This window comes from Mustelus asterias, chromosome 2, assembly GCF_964213995.1.
Source record: "Mustelus asterias chromosome 2, sMusAst1.hap1.1, whole genome shotgun sequence".
NCBI lineage: Eukaryota > Metazoa > Chordata > Chondrichthyes > Carcharhiniformes > Triakidae > Mustelus > Mustelus asterias.
Window position 1 is genome coordinate 36,785,786 of NC_135802.1, and position 19,974 is coordinate 36,805,759.

A 19,974-nucleotide genomic window follows, 5' to 3' on the forward strand; every position below is an offset into this window, starting at 1 on the left:
GATGTTGCCTGGTATGGAGGGGAGATCCTATGAGGAGAGGCTGAGGGATTTGGGATTGTTTTCGCTGGAAAGGCGGCGGCTAAGAGGGGATCTTATTGAAACATATAAGATGATTAGAGGTTTAGATAGGGTGGATAGTGATAGCCTTTTTCCTCTGATGGAGAAATCCAGCACGAGGGGGCATGGCTTTAAATTGAGGGGGGGTAGTTATAGAACCGATGTCAGGGGTAGGTTCTTTACCCAGAGGGTGGTGAGGGATTGGAATGCCCTGCCAGCATCAGTAGTAAATGCGCCTAGTTTGGGGGCGTTTAAGAGATCCGTAGATAGGTTCATGGACGAAAAGAAATTGGTTTAGGTTGGAGGGTCACAGTTTTTTTTTAACTGGTCGGTGCAACATCGTGGGCCGAAGGGCCTGTTCTGCGCTGTAATGTTCTATGTTCTATATTTATACCAGGGTCAGAAGGTGATTCAACTGCATTTGAAAATTGAAGTTTCCCAGACCATTTCCACAATACTTTCTCTCACATTACTGTCTGGAAGTTTTTGAAGGACAAGTTCAGCTGAAGGCTACCAGGCCCATTCGATGAACCGGGGCTATCACCCATTTGGTTGAGAAAAATTTAGGACTTACTGTGTGAAACTCAACCACCAGCAAAACACAAATTCAAAAAATTTGAGGGCATTGGAAAATCTAAAAATCCAGGCTTGACTACCTTCCAGATGAATTTTTAAAAATTATTTCACAGGATGTGGGCTTTGTTGATCAGGCCAGCATTTGTTGCCCAACCCCAATTTCCCCTGCAGCGATTGATTGAAAGCTCCCACCCTCCCAATCTTCCCTTTTCTCTTCCCTGTAATGATTCCAGTTGAAATGAATTTGGGCCATTTCTACCTAGTGGATTTAAGTCAACCATATAAGGATCAATAATACTACATAAATTAGCAACCTCTGAAGTCACAAGAATGGTTAGGGTGGCAAATGGAAATAATGTCACATTGTGCACTAGGGGGTGCTCCAAGGCTGAAGTTCAGCCACATTAAGGAAACAATGAACACGCAGAAGGGTCCAAGTCTTCTGCACTTCAGCAAGTAAAATCATTACAAATGTCTAATTATATAATGTTAATGCCTAGAAAATTTCAATACTGTTCAAGAGCTCTACAGATGCTTGGACATAGTAGGCAATCACAGCCATCAACACTGGTTTATTATTCATGCATGTAGCAAACAAATTATGCCTATATTTACATAATTTCAAGTTATGAGTGGCTTTTCAATAGTTCAATTGCAATAATTTCCCTTCCCACAGAAAATAAAACTTTGCCACTCATGGTATGCATATTAATGACTGCTGAGAAAAATTTACGGTAAAATGGATGAGCAATCAGGTTGAATCAGAGTAATACCTTTTTCCCCGCAATTCTCTGCCACAAGCCAAAGTAATGGATTGAAAAATTACAGAATATCAATTGTGTTTAATAGGTTATTGCTGGAGCTACTATTCATTATGTTCAGGTTCTGGTTTACTCAGACTTTGATGCATAATACTGCAGGAACCAATCCTATGAACATGGAAAACACAACTTTCCCAGAAAAACATGGAAAGCACCAAAATCCAGGGAGGTAACTGACTCTGCATCTAAACTTGCAGTATACTCACCTGAATGAATTAGATCAACAGAAAACTGGAAAAGCTGCCATATTATTGAATACCCTCTCATGGAGAACATTAAAAAAGAGCAGCAAATTTCCAATTTTTTCCTTCATAATACAATTAACAATATTTCAAAATAACCTGAGGATAGTTGTCACATTGCGGAATTATGCAGGGAATTTAAGTTAAACCATTTATCAATAATTTTTTCATGAAACAATGGAAAGAACATTTTAAAATCACTATAGTTAACATTGATTTTCCCCCTAGTCTTGGGGCAGAATATTAGAGTGGGTACCCACTCCACAGTGCACTGCAGGCAGGTTAGATTGGGACAGTGCTAGGACCTCCATTCCACACTGCAAGGAAGTCCTACCCATTGGAGCTGGCAGTTCAATCTGTCCCAGCAGTGTCAAGAGCACACAAGAGTCAAGAATTTTACAGCACAAAAAAAAAGGCCCTTCAGCTCATCGTGTCTCTCTCTCAGCCATCAAGCAGCTAAAGTGGGTACTGTCAGGACTACAAGCAGACCCAAGAAGGTGGCCTATGGATCCCAGGGCCATGCAAGTCTGGGTCATGGGTTTAATAGAGCAGACAGATAGAAGGGGGCTGCATCCTGATCCACAAAGGTACCTAGTGAATATAGTACCCACCCATTCCCACAAGTTATTTTAACAGGACCCTGCCAATTCCCACTCAATTGCCCATGCCTACCATTGTATGGCATGGGCAGTGTATCATGAGGTCAATTTGCTTATTAGCTATTTATTATTGATTGTGTTATGGAGGTGAGCTTAGGAGTGGGCAGTCACCCTGTATGACGTGCCCCCCCCCCCCCCCCCCCCGAAAGAACATCGGCGGAAGAACATAATATGCAGCCCTTGGTTTACAACTAAGCTATGCTGCACATAAAGCACTACTGCTTAAGCCACACAAGTAAATCAACTGTTCAAGTGGTCCATGAGCATTAAGTGTTTACTTTCATGAAGTGACCATTATTATAGTAATTTGACAAGATGCAACTCAAATTTTAAACTACAAAAATTGAGCCTGCAGCAATATTTCTGACATCCTCCACGGTACCCACGACCATTAGCCATTTCATCAAAATACTTCTCATGGATGACAACTTGCATGGACAACTTCAACGTACTGAATCATGCAGCTATGGTAACCATAACAGTATGGTAACATAACAGTAACCCATAATTTTAATTAATTCCTGCTTTATTATGTGGCTGTAAAAAAAAAAGTCCAGGATGTACGCAATACATCCATGCCTTCAGATCACGAAAACAATTTCAAAGAGTCACGTGTGCAGCATGCAACACATTTAAGCGACTAAAATATATTGGTACAAAAGTTTTCAATTATATCAGGGAGACCTACTGTCAATTACAACTTTTGCAATACTTCTCAACTGACCACAGTTGGTAGCCTTCATCATTATAATATAAACATCGCAGTAATTAAACTTAAAGTGGACTTTGGCTCACCAGGTTGAGGGTAGTTTGCTTCAGGGAGTTTCCAAAACTTTCTAAGCACTAAGTGTCATAGTCTGCAAAGTTCCTAATGAAGAGCTGGGAAGTGAGAGGAAGCTAGATGGTGACGAGTCATCCAGTATGGATACAATGGGCCAAAAGTCCCTCCTTCCTTGCTGTAAATTTCAATGATTCCAGTTCCATGTTCTTTATCTTTTGCGGATCCACCAGATGCACCTACCATCAGTAGGTTTTATATTTTGACCCCTTTAACCATGCAAGCATTGTACAAAATGTGCAACGTATAATTTACATATACAAGTTAAACAGTGTCTTAAAATAACTACTCAACAGTAAAGTGATAGGTGAGGTCATTTGTTCGCATATGGGCACAATATTTCGAGTGACAGGTGATAGTTTGAATCATAAGTTATCTTGATAATTTGGACATTGAAGCATAATACAATTTTTTTGTGCACTCCACATTTAGGTGAACAATATTTTTGTTACCCTTCTGTACATACCCCCACCAACCTCCCCAAAACTGTCCATCCTCTTACCGCTTCTTTCAGTTAGATGATTTTTCAAATTGTTGACAATGGTCTGATTACGACAATACTGCCCATCACTGTACACAAGCTGTGGAGCTAGAAAATAAAATTATGTAATCTTTCAGCACAGAATGAGGCCATTCCAAAGTTTGGGTCATTACATAAAAAAGCAATGGCTCCAATACAAAGTGTTGGAGGAAACCATCACATCCACCTCCAAACTCGGATTTCATTCTCCTTTCTCAGCCACTCATTCGACTGAAAGAAATTGTTTGCATCCTTGGATTTCTATTTGGCCCCTGAGCTAAGTTTTAACCCCATATTCTATTAGCAACACAACTTCTTACCACCTGTGCTACACTGCCATCCCTCTACCAGTGAAATCTTAATTTGTCTACATTTGATTATTCCAATGCAACACATTTTGTGCACAAACTTACATTTGTCCAAACTTGCCCTAAATTAATTATTCCTACCAAATCTTTTTATGGCCTTACTGCACAATATCTTGACATGGTCTTCAAATCCTACTAACCTTTCGCAGCATCTTTTACTTAGCTGAGTGAAAAAGAAGGCAGCCATTATACCCAGAGTCCATGTCAGCTCACCTTACCAGTCAGTCCAATTCGCTTCTTCCATTCCATTACTCCTGCAAGTGTATTTCCTTTAAGTGCCCATCCAATTTTCTTTCAAAATCATTATTCATCTCCATTTTCACCACACTCAATGCATAAAAAGGTTATTGCTCATATTCCCACTCCAGCACACCGTGTCTTGCCCAAAAAGCTTGAAACTGCGTGCTGTTGTCCTTCTACTGTCAGCTGTCAAGAGGTTCTCATCTATCTTGCCCTAATTTTTTTTATAACTCTGTACACCTGTATCAATCTTATTCACTCCAAGAACAAACCCAGCTGTTCCAGCTTGAACGATAATCTATAGAACCAGTCTCAAATCTCTTCTGCACCCTCAAATACCTTCACACCTTTCCTAAACTGTGGTGACCAGAACATGACACAATACTTTAGTTGGGGCCGAGCCAGAGTTTGATATACATTCAACATAACTTCCCTGCTTTTGTACTCAATACCTCTATGAAGCCCAAGATCCCTTAAACTTTGCGAACTTTTCAATATGTTCTAACATCTTCAAAGATCCATGCACATACACCAGGAGGTACATCTGTCCCTGCACAGTCCTTGGAACTGTGCCATTAAATCTACACTGCCTCCCCTCTGCCAAAATGGCAGAGTGTTAGCACTGCGGCCTCAGTGCCAGTGACCCGGGTTCAATTCCCGGCTTGGGTGACTGTCGGTGCGGAGCGTGCACGTTCTCCCCGTGTTAATGTAAGCCTACTTGTGACACTAATAAATAAACTTTAAAAAAAGTATCACTTCACACTTTTCTGAATTAAAATTTAATTTGCCAGTCTATTTATGTTCTGTTGCAGTCAATTTATATCATCCTCACTGTCAGCCAAAAAGCACAAATCCACAAGGAATACTGCTGTTTACCATTCTCCAGTGCGAGAAACCATGACTTGCTGTTTTCTACCTTTAAGTGAAGAACAAAATCTTTTATCCTTCTATTCCATGAGCCACATTTTTTTTTAAATCAGCCTTTTATGTCTTGAGTTAAGAGACCAGGTTGAGCATCGGCAACCCTGCTGGCTCCAGGTAATCTGGAAGAGGAGGAGCTCCCCATGTAGATCTCTAGCCCTTACTGGAAAGCTCAATGATCAGGCTTAGGGGCAACCAAGTGACTCCCCTCCCTCGGATAAACCCAACTGCCCGTCCCTAATCATACCATGTGTCCTTGAAATTTGGAAAACGACAACAGGCAGAGTAAACATCTACCAGGAAGCATGTCACCGTTGTTTTTTTTTAAGGAGGAAAAAAACCATTAAATGCTTGCATCCAATCTTGTACTCCTGTTAAAAACTGTGTACTAGTTTGGGAATCTCTAACTTAAGCTAAAAGCAAAATACTTTGGATGATGGAGATCAGAAATAAAAACAGAACATCCTGGAAAAGGTCTGGCAGGTCTGCAGAGAAAGGGTGAATGTTTCAAGTCCAATATGACTCTTCTTTGAAGGGGCTTTTCCAGCACTTAGCTCTAGCTTAGAGTGTCGGGATGAACAGTTTGCACACAAGATTCCAATTTAAGAAATCATCCAAAGCAAAATCTACAGTTCAAGTTCTTAGAATTGTGGTGAGCCAAAAGTGACATTAGTGCAAGCATGATGTGAAGCAAGTTATACCTACACTTAAGCAGTATGGCCAAGAAGTAACCCTCTTTTGACAGGGTGCTGGCTTAACAATTACAAAACTTCTTCCCCAAACAATAAAGCAGCACATCAATAAATAAAAGCAATCCCCACACCAAGCACTCAACACCATACCAGTGATGATTTGTATGGCTCCCTAAACCAAGCACCAATATACATTAATGCACTGGTAAATGTGATTCTCACCAGACTGCATTCATCAGCTTTGTGAATATTTAACAATTTGAAGAAAATGACTACACATGCAAATGTCCTTTTGTTTTCTCGCCATCAGAGAAGCCAAAAGTGCTCAACCCAACCAAATAAATCAAGTTAACCCAAACTGGCCCAACATGTATTGATTTTGGTTTGGAATTTGCTCAGTGGTCATGCCAAAGAGCATGCAGAAGTCATTACTCAACTAATTCTATCGTTGATTAAAGCATACAAATGTTTCAGTGATGGGTGGCTGAACCAAAAGGAATTCAATTATTTCCTCTACCAAATCGGTATTTCGCCAACAAGCAAATTTTATTTATGACAGACTTCAGGCAACAAGTTCACTGAGTAAAGGTGCACAAGGTCAATTGGTTCTTTGGCCCCAGTTCAAGTGAGGCACTGGCCTTGGCTAAAACACTGGTGAAGCACCACCTGTTCACAAGATAGACAAATTGTCATTGAGCCATGGTCACATCGGGGGAGGGCAGAGTCAGGTTGGCCATGTATTTTACATCCTGCCTTGGGGCCGGGGAAACGGACCATAAAACATGCAGCTGATCTGATCCTGTTCCCCACTAGTTAGGTTCCGAAACACCAAAATTGAATACTTTGAAACACCACTCCCAAATGTGAACTTCAAAACCACATCAAGTTTTTCTAATATGACACAATGAATATTAGAGGATGCAAGATACCTTTTGCCATACAATTTTTTCCCCCCCAATTAATGCTAACGGTCTATTGTGCAAGATAATACCATGGTTTTAAAAGAGTGGGACAGAAAATACAAAGGCCACACAGTGGTTAGCACTGCTACCTCACAGCATTAGGAACCAGAGTTCAATTCCAGCCTTGGGTGACTGTCTGTGTGGAGTCTGCACATTCTCCGTGTCAACGTGGGTTTCCTCCAGGTGCTCTAGTTTCTTCTCACAGTCCGAAGATGTGAAGAAAGGTAGGAGGATTGGCCATGCTTAATTGAATGTCGCAAGATGTGCAGGTTAGGGGAATTAGTGGGGCAAATGCATGGAGCTACAGGAATGGGGTGGTGGATGGACCTGGGTGGGAAGCTCTGGCAAAAAGTTGGTGCATACTCAATGGGCTGAATGGCCTCCTTTTGCACTCTGGGCATTCTATGATAAGGGGTTGTAAAGGTTATACGAAAAGAAGCTTTGACTTTCTGGAGGGAAGATAAACCTAAAAGAACACCAAATGTTTCAGGTCCCAGAAAATAAAAATATAAGAATTACTACACAGTCTTTATTTCAATAATGAGGAAGCACAAGAGGCAAATAAAAGTGTATGCAGATCTTCAGAGAAACATGAGAAAAGTTCAGAAAACAATGCACATCGTTGTAATAATAATAAATGGGAGGGGAGGTGGGGAGACACAGCAGGAAGAAAAATTGGTCAGCTTTGAACAAGGTTTTGCTTCTATCCTAACTTTTGTCTACAATTGATTCTTTGTGTAACTGTTAGGTTTGAACAGAAAGGTTTAAAATAAGCTGATATCAGTGGTTGAGGGTGGAAAAAGAAAAGGATTCAAAAAAATTGTTATGGCCGAGTTTGGATTCAAGCTAAAACCATCATTACAGCATTACCAATAGATTGCATTTTTCTGATATTAGTTAATACATGTAGAAGATTTGTTGTTACGCTCTAATGAATGGTTTAATAGACAATCAAAGCAAGCTGAAGTGACCCAGTATTTTGTCCTGTAAATTCCAACTCAGCCGTGGATAGATAGTGCAGAGGAAAATAATTTCCACTCATGGCCACTTTCCATATGACTCCAGTTGGAAAGTATATGCATAAGCGCATCAGGCAAGGAACGACCAGTAGGAGCTTGGGTGTGGTGCACCCATAGCAAAAAAAGACAGTTAACATTCACCAAAAAGTGTCTTGGATATATCAATGGAACTAGACGGTTTAACAGAATCACAATGAATTCAAGATTAATTGTTATCTTATTTTTAGAAAGGTTATTTGTCTTTTTTAAAATCATTCTCATGATTTGTGCACTAATAGCAGGACTGGCTTTCACTGCCCATCCCCGAATCCCTCTCAAGACAACAGCGCTGAGCAGCCTTTCTGACTTGCTGCACTATGTTAGGTAGGGAATCCCAGAGCCAGGAACCATGAAGGAATATGCTATATACATCAACATCAGGATGTATAATTTGGAGATGATGGCATTCCAATCTATATGTGGTTGAGGTTTTTTTTGGGGAGGTGCTGTGCAAAAGTCCAGTCTACTTGCTCCATGGAGTTCATCCTGTAAGTAGTACGCATTGTAGTCTAGGAACTTTGGTGATGGACATTTTAGGCAAGTGAATAAGAAACTGAAGAACTGGGTTACTTTCTCCCGAATACGGCACGGGGCGGCACGGTAGCACAGTGGTTAGCACTGCTGCTTCACAGCTCCAGGGTCCCGGGTTCGATTCCCGGCTCGGGTCACTGTCTGTGTGGAGTTTGCACATTCTCCTCGTGTCTGCGTGGGTTTCCTCCGGGTGCTCCGGTTTCCTCCCACAGTCCAAAGATGTGCGGGTTAGGTTGATTGGCCAGGTTAAAAATTGCCCCTTAGAGTCCTGGGATGCGTAGGTTAGAGGGATTAGTGGGTAAATATGTGGGGATAGGGGAATAGGGCCTGGGTGGGATTGTGGTCGGTGCAGACTCGATGGGCCGAATGGCCTCCTTCTGCTCTGTAGGGTTTCTATGATTACTGGAGAGCTTTGAGGATTCGGCTGCAAGTGGAAAGGAATCAATTACACTCCAGACTTGTGCCTTGTAAATGAAGAGACTTTGGAGAATCTGGACCTGAACAACAACAAAATATCCTGCCACTGACCTATAACAGTGATTGAGTTTGTGTGAGCACCACTGAGCAGTTTTTTTCTGCTCAGTGGTGCCCACCCCAAATGTATTGCTAACATAGTGGGGGGACAGTGATGGTAGGTAACATCATTCAATATGAGAGGTGGTTAGGATTGCTCTTGTTGACATGTGTAGCATGTATGTAACTTGCCATTTATCAGCCCAAGCTTGGCTGTTCAGATTTGGCTGTATGTGTGCATGGACTGCTTCATTATCTAAGGAATGTTAAATGGAGCTGAACACTACAGTCAGAAAATAGCTCCACCTCTAACCTTATGATGAAAGGTTGAAAGCAGATGAATGTAGTTGGGTCGAGGACATCGCCTTCAGGAACTTCTAGTGCAAGCCAAAATAGCTCAGTAGGGAGAGTGTTAGACTGATGATCTAAAGTTCCCTGGTTCAAACCCAGGTTACAGCATGAGCCCACCTGCTGGCTTTCTTTGATATCTGCTAATCTGTACTGCATTTTGGGCGGCACAGTGGTTCACACTGCTGCCTCACAGCACCAGGGACCCATGTTCAATTCCAGCTTTGGGTCAGTGTCAGTGTGGAGTCTGCACGTTCTCCCCTTGTCTGCGAGGGTTTCCTCCCAGAGTCCCCCAGTCAAAGACGTTAATTGGCCATGCTGAATTGACCCGAGTGTCAGGGGGATTAGCGGTAAATGTGGGGGGTTACGGGATTAAGGTCTGGGTGGGATTGTGGTCAGTACAAACTCGATGGGCTGAATGGTCTCCTTCTGCACCGTATGGATTCTATGATTCCAACTGATTTGTTTTACTAGAGCTCCTTGTTGCCACACTCCAGTTGCTCTGATGCTTGTTGCTTTCCCCTCTCCTCTGAACTGATTCTGCAAAGTGATTCAAGGATAGAAATCTGCTCTTTTTATTATTCCCAATATTTCCATCCTGATGCAATATTTTCAGTCACAAAGAAAACCCAGGAACTCAAACAGTGCCCATTTCTGAACTTGACAAGCAAAGTGTCAGCCCTCCATTAAAAGAGAAGAGAAGACATTTGCCTTCATATTCACACAGTTTTTTTGTAAAAAACATGCAGTTTGTAAAGAGCATAGATAAGCAGCTACCTTTGAATGGGAGAAAAATGAAATGAGAACACATACTTTCATATTTCCACTGGGCCAGAGACCTGTTTTATTCCCTTAGTTTTAGTCAAGGAAAATAATGTTAAAGTAGGATCTAAAATAAATTCAGTCAATTGTATAGTGCTCTAAACAAAAGCAAGAACATGGCAGTAACAAATGGAATCCAAGTTTATAATATAAAATCACAAGTAGGCTTACATTAACACAAATGAAGTTATTGTGAAAATCCCCTAGTTGCCACACTCTGGTGCCTGTTTGGGTACACTGTGGGAGAATTTAGCCTGGCCAATGCACCTAACCAGCATGTCTTTCGGACTGTGGGAGGAAACCAAAGCACCCACAGGAAACCCACGCAGATATGGGGAGAACGTGCAGACTCTGCACAGACAGTGACCCAAGCCGGGAATCGACCCCGGGTCCCTGGTGCTGTGAGACAGCAATGGTAACGACTGTGCCACCCATTAAGGTGATGCCTAGAATCTTCCTCTTCCAAAAAAAACATAATTCAAAAAGTCACCTCATGTCTCAGCCCTCATTTTACACTTGAACTGAAATATCACATTTTCCCATGAAGTCAGTCTCCTAATGGATAAACTGACTAATATATTATACTGCATGACTAATTCTTTTTCACAAAAAAACCCTCAAATTTAAATCACTATGCGACCTATGTAGTGGCTGAGTCGTCATACCGATTTGAAAGGTAGGAACATGTCGTTTGAACTACTGTGTGCAACCAAGTTCAGAAAACAAGGTCATTACTCTAAGACACTTGTAAAGTGTAAATCACATCAAAATTGAGATCTTGCAACCCGCCATAAATAATCTACCTTCCCTTTTCAAATATAATCATATTCTATCTTGGAAGTAAAACACATACTGCAAAAATACACATGTGAAAATTTCAATTCCAAACATTTCCTTTACAGAACTGTCAGGACAATAACACTAATCTTCCATTTTCCAACAAACATTGTGCATAAATTTGCAGAATTTTCCCACAAGCTTAGTATGAAAAGACTAGTCCCTCCCTATACAAAAACCAGTGAATAGATCCTTTCTTTTAAGGCAAAAATTGTATGAGGTATAGCAAACAAACTCCAAAGGTAACGATGCCTTTCGCCTAGTGCTTTTCTACACGTAGTACACAATGGCTGAAAAAAGTTCAATAAATTCACACTGACCAATCCAAAAACCTTGCCAGACACAACTTAAGGCTCAGCCAAAAACAAATAACTATACGTATTACAACAAGAGCAGCTGCCAATTTTACATTCAGTGGTAGAGGGACAAATCTTCAGTTTTAACGATTACAAAAAACAAGGTTCGGTACGATGTTCAAAGGAAGTCAACAATCTAATATACTGCTCGATTACTGAAATGGTTGAATTGAAAGGTAATTTCCATGTTCAATATTGAAGCCCAATGCAAAGAGTACAGTTAGCACAAACAAAACGTGCAGTGAACACACCACACAACAGACTTGTGTACTTGCCTGGTCCTCAAGTTATGTGCATTTTCTACATTAATACAAATTTATTCTTCTCCCACCCTCTTTTACATAACGCAGTCCTGAGTATAATTACTTATTTGTATCAGTTGGTCAGTCATCTGCTCTTGTGTAGGGAGTAAGTGAACAATACTCTGAAAAGCTAAACAGAAAATCAACACCAACTCAGTGGATGTGCCCAGTACCTCAGAAGGGGGAAAAAAAACAAGAAATCCCTCCCCCCACCCTCCATAACAGAAAATAAACAGAAGGATAATGCTCAGGATGACCTAGTACTTTGTTCCTTCCTTTAGGCACATTGACTGAATAAAGGTCTAAACACACATCTGATTTGACAAGCATTCAGGTTGACAAAGGATGTAGTGAAAGTGAAATCATACCTAAGGCATTCAGAGTCTCCGGGTCAAAGGTCATCTAACAGTACCTCAGATGCTTGCTTCCTGCTGAGCTTGGTTAAAAAGGACTTTTCCGGGAAGACATACTTTTGGAAAAGCATCCTTTCTCAGTTTTAAACATATATGCAAGACACATTTTGTGGCCAGATGAGTCCTTTGGACTTCAATGGTTAAATGCAATGTTCTTTTCCATGGCAACCACTTTAGTTAGAAACACCAACCTTGCTACACGTCACAAAGTTAAAAAGTTTGTCAAGCCAATAAATATAAAAACACTACCAGCTCAACGAGACTTCAATGCAAAGAAAATGCTTTCAGCAGATTAAAAGGTCTGAAAGTCTGATACTGCCGTACCCACATTTAATCATAGTTTTGTGGTTAAGGTCCCAGTCAGCCCCACAAAATCCAGCCCTGGGGAGAATTAAGGCGCAATGGCTTCAGGTTCGGATATTTGGGGATGTGCAATGCAGCAAGTTATATTTTGTATCTGACTGTGCTTGACACTGACACTAAGTTTCAAAAGGCAGACAAGGCATTCCAAACTCCCGAGCCAACATCCTTCACCTCAAGTCCAAATTTTCAACAAATATAAATAGTCAGGCTCATTTATGCTCAAGATATTTTAACACCTGATCTGGAATCAAATTGTTTAGAGCAAAAGGATATCCACACCACTAAAAATCTTGACCTCAAGATAATTTTATGTAGAAACAGGAGTCATTTGCCTTGCCCCTACCACGCTGTGATGATGTGGCGTTCTTCTGTTTCTTGATCCTCAACTGTTCAGGGCCTGTATTATTTAAGTTGTCGTTCTCAATTCATGCCCTGAACCCATCAATCTGCTTTCCCAGAAAATAGTTAAGCAGAGATTATTTAGTTCTGTTAACACACTTTCTCAGCATCTGATAAGTGAAGTTTAGAAAGCAGCTTGCTGGCAGATCTCACAATTGTGTATGATTTCAAGAAGAAATTAGATATAGCTCTTGGGACTAAAGGGATCAAGGGATATGCGGGGGGGGGGGGGGGGGGGGGGTAGGTGGGTTTGGGACACTGAATTTGGTGATCAGCCATGATCAAAATGAATGGCAAAGCAAGCTCAAAAGGGCTGAAAGGCCTACTCCTGGTTCTATTTTCTGTTTCAATAAAGTATGTATTTCAAAATTGGAAAATGTAGGGGAAATCCCTTCCTAAGCACATTTGATTTTAATTTCATAGGAATGAAAACCGACTCACAAGAAGAGAGAGATGCAGGTGCTATATTGGTACACGAAACTAAACTACGTTACGAACCAGATTACAAAAAATTAGATTAGACTTGGATAAATCACTCATCAGTCAAGTATTGCATTCGGAGAACTGTCTTCTAGTGCAAAGTTATCCGCAACCGGGTGTTGTAGACTGGCACATTCCAAGGTCCAGGACTAGGTGGTGAGGGATGCACTAAAGCTCAGGCTCAATGGTTATCTTCTGAGGTCATTCAACCTTATTACACTGAGGCGTTGGAAATTGGGTAAAACCTCCTCGGGCTCGGACGAACATGTAACGAGCACTGGAAATATTACTTGTAAATGTAGTAACATACAATACTGAAGAAACTGATTTGGTTTGCATCTTGTGCAATGTTAACTCTATTAATAAAATTTGTGAATTTTCAGTTCAGAGTATATTTTGGGAAAAATGTGCAATGAAGAACTAGTGAATTCTGTAATCTCCAATTTGTAAAAACAAAACTGAAAGCCAATTGCTTTAATCTGGACAGATTAAAAGAAACTACCCTAGTGGGCAGACAGAGCATATGCACACACCAGGGAAAATATTAAAGATTTATGGCTGCTCCAATAGGATTAGCGATACAGAGCAGTCGTTTAACACTATGTGCCACAATCGGTTAACTAGATTTGTTTTTCTGGAGATGGCAGGAGAAGAGTGATTTAAACGGATGTAATAACACTTCAGATTTTAAAAAATGTTCCCTGCGCCCACCGCATTTGTTACCTGTGCGCACGTCTTGCACAAAAACCACCACCCAACACAAACACGTTCATTCTTCCCCCTCCTCCACTTAGCTTCTCTGCAGGAGCTTCCAGGCGTCAATCTAATCAGTTATTAACGACCGCTACACCCCTCCCCAGCACACACACACACACAGGGAACGACACACCGAGACGAAACACATACCAGGGCGTGCTTGTCGAGGTTAAAAAACACAAAAAAGGGAGACCGAATACCAATTGCCTCTATTCCCATCTCCAATGTGCAATTTCAAAATAAAATCTTAAAGGCTTGAATTTAAAACGTGAAGTGCCCTTAACAAATGATGCCCGTTCAAAAACACAAAGGAAAGTAACCTTACTGCAACCATGGTAAATAAATCTCTCCCATGAGACTGAAGCAGACAGAGGGGGTTGAAACTAACACCATTGCTACCTGCACAAGTTGCCATTTGCTGCAGCCTGTCAGCTCGGCTCCACACGACAATCGGGAATCGCTTTCTCCTGCCGAAAGGAAATACTTTGCTCTTTTTTTTTATAATTCCGCTTCAATCCTACATTGCGACTTGATTTTCAAAAGCACACACTGAATAAATATGCAGGCGCCAGGTTTTCTTGCCATTTTTAACAACGTAACAGTCCCATTTTTCAGGTAAACATGTTTACATCGCTCTCCCTCCCTTCTCTCGCTCGCTCGCTGTGGCAGGCGCACATGTCACAATTTCGTCAGCAGGAAAAGCCCATCAACTTAGCATCAACCACTGGGGCAAAATGTTTTTTTTTGTAAAAAAACAAAAAAGCTTAAAATTATTCCAAAAGGTACACACCGCGAGAGAAAAATAGGTTTTTGAACTGCGTTTAAAATGTGGCCATTGCACAAGAAAATACACAAGCACTGTTAAAATGCCAGAGGGGGGGAGGGAGATGCTAACACACCGTTAGCTTGCCTTTCCTGAAGAGGGAAAATTTCCCTACCTTTAAAGTTACAACAGGACAGATAAAAATCATTGCAACACTGGGACTAAAAATACAACCGACACCACCACCCCCCCAGAGGCAATCATCACCTTTCCCAGAAACAAAACGCAACACACACACAATAAAAGTTTATATAAACAAATGTAGAAGAGGAGGGGGGGGGGGTGGTTTCAACTCCTTCCCGGCTGTAACGTAAATGTCTTCCTTATATAGCTTTCTCAAACCTAGAGTCCGAGTCAGTGGAGCGGGCCAGAGGCCCTGTAATTCGCTCAAACGTCCCCGTCCCCCCACCCCCAACCAATTCGGCACCAAACAGGTACCCGGACCGAGAAGACAAGCGTCTGGATTCAGCCTTCCCTTTTAGCATAATGTGGAGGGGGACAAAAAAAAACCCGAACCTCACCAACTGTTTATGTTTACACCCAGGGAGGAGGAGGAGGGAAAGAAATCCCTTCAAACAACAAAAAAAAAGTCTCGCTTCCTCTTTTAAAACACTTTAAACTCTCGACTGCGTCAGGTAATAGTGCAGCAAAATGAACTTTTCAGGGAGAGCCAATAAATAAATAACGGTGTGCGTTTGTTTCCTCGCTCACGAGCACTTTTACTTTTTTTTTTACACCCCCTCCCTTTGAAGCAACTAAAGTGGAGTTTGAAATACGGGATGCGTTAAAAATTAAACAAAAAAAAAAGAACTGGAAAAGGAAAAGGAGTGTTCTGTTGTCTAATTCGCCCTGGGGGTCGGTGCAAGAACAGAGAGAGAGAGAGAGAGAGAGTGGGGGGAGGGAGGGATCTGACTGAGCAGATAAAGAGCTGGGAGGGAGCGGCAGCAACATAACGGTCCAGGGCCATGAACCGCTAGGCGACGGAGCAGAGAGAGGCCAGGGAGCAGGTAATGATCCCACACCGACAGCACCAACAACTGCTCGCCTCCCAACTTTCACCGCACTTTCCCCAATCCCCCTTCACCACACAACACAACACAAAAAAAACACCACCAAACTCCCAACTAATAATCAGCATAAACACTGGGACGGATCTGTGTGTGTGTCGAGTTCCCGATTTAAAAATCCGTCTCTGGCACAACCGAGTTTCTCCGAGTTAAGTTTTTCTTTTGTTTCTCTCTCTTTTTTTGATTATACATAAATATATATCCAGCTTCTCTTCCCTCGTCTTCTTTTACCAACACTCTTTCTCCCCTCCTCCTCCTCCTCCCTACCTAATTCCAGCTTCCACAAAAGTATATGGTGAGGTAGAAGGGGGGGGATTATGAGAATTCCCCCTTGTCCAGCCTTTCCTCTCCCTCTCTCTGGACACCACTTTGCTGTCCCCCCTCCCCTCTTCATTGCCAAGCTCACCGTTTTTCCTCCTCGGGTTTGCCTGCTTTCTGCGCTTACACCTGGGGCCATCCGCCATGATCCGCTCCCTCTCTCGTTTCATTGATAAGCGCTGTCAAATTCCAGGACGCGTGCAACCACCCCCAGCCTTCTTTGCGACACTTCATTTTTTTTTTGCGACACACCTACCTTTCCGCCGCCCCCTTTTTTTTTGCCCCTCCCCCACTCCCACCTCCCCCCGTTCCCCCCTCCCCCTCCCCCTCCCCCTCCAGAGGCGGCAGCAGCAGCACCTCCGCGCGAGCTGCGGGCAGCGGCCGGCGCTCACTATGGGGAAGGGCAGGTTGCCCTGGAGATGGCCCCCCTTCCCCCCACCCACCCCAGAGCGCGCGCGCCTCACTCTCTCTCTCTCTGTCTGTGTCTGTCTGTCTACCCCCTCCCCACCTCTGGCCCTGCCAATCATCTCCTCCTCCCCCCCCCCCCCCCCCCCATCTCCTGCTCTCTCTCTCTCTGAAACATTTGGCTTTGCGGCACAATTTGAATGCGGCGCGGGAAATTTAAAACTCAGTGGCCAAGGTATGAAATATAAGGATGAGAGAGAGAGAGAAATTGTATGCCATCAGCGCCACCAGTACCCTGGCAGAAATGTTATCATTCCTGTATATAAATATAGAGAGTGAGAAATATCTAGGCACAGACATACAGATAAATATTTAATTAGGTACACACATCTACAGATGGATATTTGTTAGTGTCACAAGTAGGCTTACATTAACACTGTAATGAAGTTAGGGGATTTTCACAGTTTGAAGTTTATTTGTTAGTGTCACAAGTAGGCTTACATTAACACTGCAATGAAGTTAGGAGATTTTCACAGTTTAAAGTTTATTTGTTAGTGTCACAAGTAGGCTTACATTAACACTGCAATGAAGTTAGGAGATTTTCACAGTTTAAAGTTTATTTGTTAGGGTCACAAGTAGGCTTACATTAACACTGCAATGAAGTTAGGAGATTTTCACAGTTTAAAGTTTATTTGTTAGTGTCACAAGTAGGCTTACATTAACACTGCAATGAAGTTAGGAGATTTTCACAGTTTGAAGTTTATTTGTTAGTGTCACAAGTAGGCTTACATTAACACTGCAATGAAGTTAGGGGATTTTCACAGTTTGAAGTTTATTCATTAGGGTCACAAGTAGGCTTACATTAACACTGCAATGAAGTTACTGTGAAAATCCCCAATGTGACTGATATGTGACTAATTTAAATTCGAAGTCGATTTGAGCTGTCAGTTTTTTTAACAATTGGCATCTTAAATGATCAGAGACCCTGGTTTGGAAATTGATCTCTTCCAAGTAAGGAGGATGCCGTGTGATTGTAAGCATTTTCTTTTCAGAACAATCATTTATTTTGAGGTACAAATCGTAGCGCGTTTTTTTTACATCATTTAGTTTGCTCACAAGTGAAATATCTACTTGCAAAATCATCAAGGGGTTATTAATATTTGATAAAATGAAAAGCTGGTTTAAGAAATACATGACCACGCATCAATTTGCTAATCGTGAATAAAATAATTTAAGCCTGGTAAATCTGGTCCACTTTCCTGTCTGCCCCCATCAAAAATCTATCTGAACTTCGCCTTGAATAAATTCAATGACCCGGCCACTTCTACTAACGCAGTCGGGTTCAGTATTTTACAAATCAGTAATCTATTTCCGAACAATGTGAAAGTGACCGGTGATAACTGGTGTTTAATGGTGTCTCGTTGTGTCCACGTTACTGGTCAACTTCATGAAAGGCTTTATTACTTACTGTAAAACAAGATAAAGGGGGAAAGAAAAACAAATTACTGTTAGAAAATCCCAGTCGGTCCGGCAGCATCTGTGGAGAGAGAATAGAGCCAACGTTTCGAGTCTGGGTGACTCTTCGTCAGGCTGAAGATAATTGGAAATTAGGATGAGGTAAGATAAAAAGAAACTTGTATGAGGCACAAATTGTCAGAATCTACAAACAAGTTACTGCTAGCTCACAGGTCAACCAAAAGAATACATTTTTTGAAAGTACTAACTGGAATATACGAGCATAATTCAATTATTTTTATCTGGAAGCACTTCGAGGTATGAAAATATTTGTGGTCTAAATGTACGAAATCTTCATTTGTAATATTCAGAACCAAAAACCTGATAACAATCTTTACCCAAAAAAGGTTAAAATGCATTGATCCACATAGCAAAGAGTGGGGGTTAACTTATATAATGTTCTTTAGTCATGTCATGTTTTTGCCTGCAATGACATACCATGCACACTGTAATAACTATTGTACCCACAACATTCCTCTTTGATCAAGTTTATACTTTATGAAAAACAAAATTACTTGTCAATCCCAGGCTGTTCTCGCTAGCGTATTAATTTTGTTCAAAAGGCCCATTTACTTGATTGATTCCACTTTTCATATTCATTCTTTTCGTTCCTACACAGACACACACACACACTAATGAACATAAATTTCTGGGACTAAAACCGAACTAAGACTGAAACTGTGAATTTTATTGCCTTGGCGTGGCTGCAGCATTTAAACCGTGCCATGAACGGGAGGTAGAAAGACGACGAGTCTTGTTCTATCTTCATTCCGCATTTCCCGCATTCGCACCGACCCACAATACTAATAGAATTCTGCTTTAGCGGCTGGCAGGTGAATTCCGATTGCAATAGGTAGCGGGCTGCAGTGTGCTGCGCTGAGCTCCTTTCCCCCAATCTGCATTCAGAGCCAGTTCACAGGGGTGAGGGGGCAGCTGGAAAGCCCAAACGCGCTTTCACTGACAACAGGATCTCTTGGGTCACTGTTGGAGACAGAAATGAGCTCGGAAATCCCTCTTGCTGAGAGGCACGGCCCGTTTCGCACCAGTCATCCACTTGGTGAGAAAGCTGCCCCTTCGGTGCCAGATCCCATGTAAATGAGCTCGTCTAATCCCAGTCGACACAGCACAAGGGCAGTGCTACCGGCTTGCCCAATTTAAAATGGCCGTTAAAACTCAGGCATGTTCTGTCCCATTGGGAAGGCTTTCCTTAAAGCAAGGACGAAAGAGAATTCAGCCTCGTGTGTGTGTGTGAGTTGCCTTATCATGTCCTCGGGGCCAGTCAAAGTGCTTCCGCGACCAATGAGTTACTTTTGAAGTGTAATTAGCACTGCTATGTAAACAACTGTGGCAGCAAGGTGCACAAAAGAGCAACATGAGATTAACGAGCACGGTTTAGTTCTGGTCCGGGACTGCACTTTCGGCTTCATCTTTTGCAGTTGCGTTTGAAGCGAGGCAGAACAGTTTCAGCTTTCTCTCTGCGTGGTACAGAGTCAACCAAACTCAACTTTTATACTTCTGCCTCGTTCCAGACGCCCACGGGAGACGCGAGCAATTTAAATAAATTTGCAGTACACAAACCTGGAGACTGCTGCATTATTTTAACGCTTGCATCATCTTTCTCACTGACAGCAGCATGGCAGGACCGCCCAATCTCACCCCGCATTACTGGGATCACCCCCAAAGTACAGGGAGTCCTTTGAAATCCCTTCTTTCGCTCTTGTAGTCTTGCCTTCTTTCGATAGCAGGGCCTCCCGCAGCAGCTGGCGATGGTG

The 19,974-nt window shown here is 42.1% G+C and overlaps 1 protein-coding gene and 1 non-coding gene across 4 annotated transcripts in view; one reads left to right on the plus strand and one right to left on the minus strand.

Moving 5' to 3' along the window:
- The window catches only part of zeb1b (zinc finger E-box binding homeobox 1b), a 160,275-nt gene extending 140,321 nt beyond the window's left edge, over positions 1–19,954 (minus strand). Inside the window, exon 1 of one of the 3 annotated variants that reach the window (XM_078233502.1) lies at positions 19,781–19,954. In XM_078233502.1, the coding sequence (XP_078089628.1) occupies positions 19,781–19,865 (85 nt within the window). In that variant the 5' untranslated portion in view covers positions 19,866–19,954. Of the gene's footprint in view, positions 1–14,473; positions 14,769–16,370; positions 16,458–19,780 lie in introns of those variants that run through there. The other 2 variants (XM_078233511.1, XM_078233520.1) reach the window with 2 other exon arrangements.
- On the plus strand, positions 9,385–9,457 carry trnai-gau (transfer RNA isoleucine (anticodon GAU)). The gene has a single exon. It is a non-coding gene; the product is annotated as a tRNA-Ile (tRNA).
- Positions 19,955–19,974: the final 20 nt, after the last annotated feature.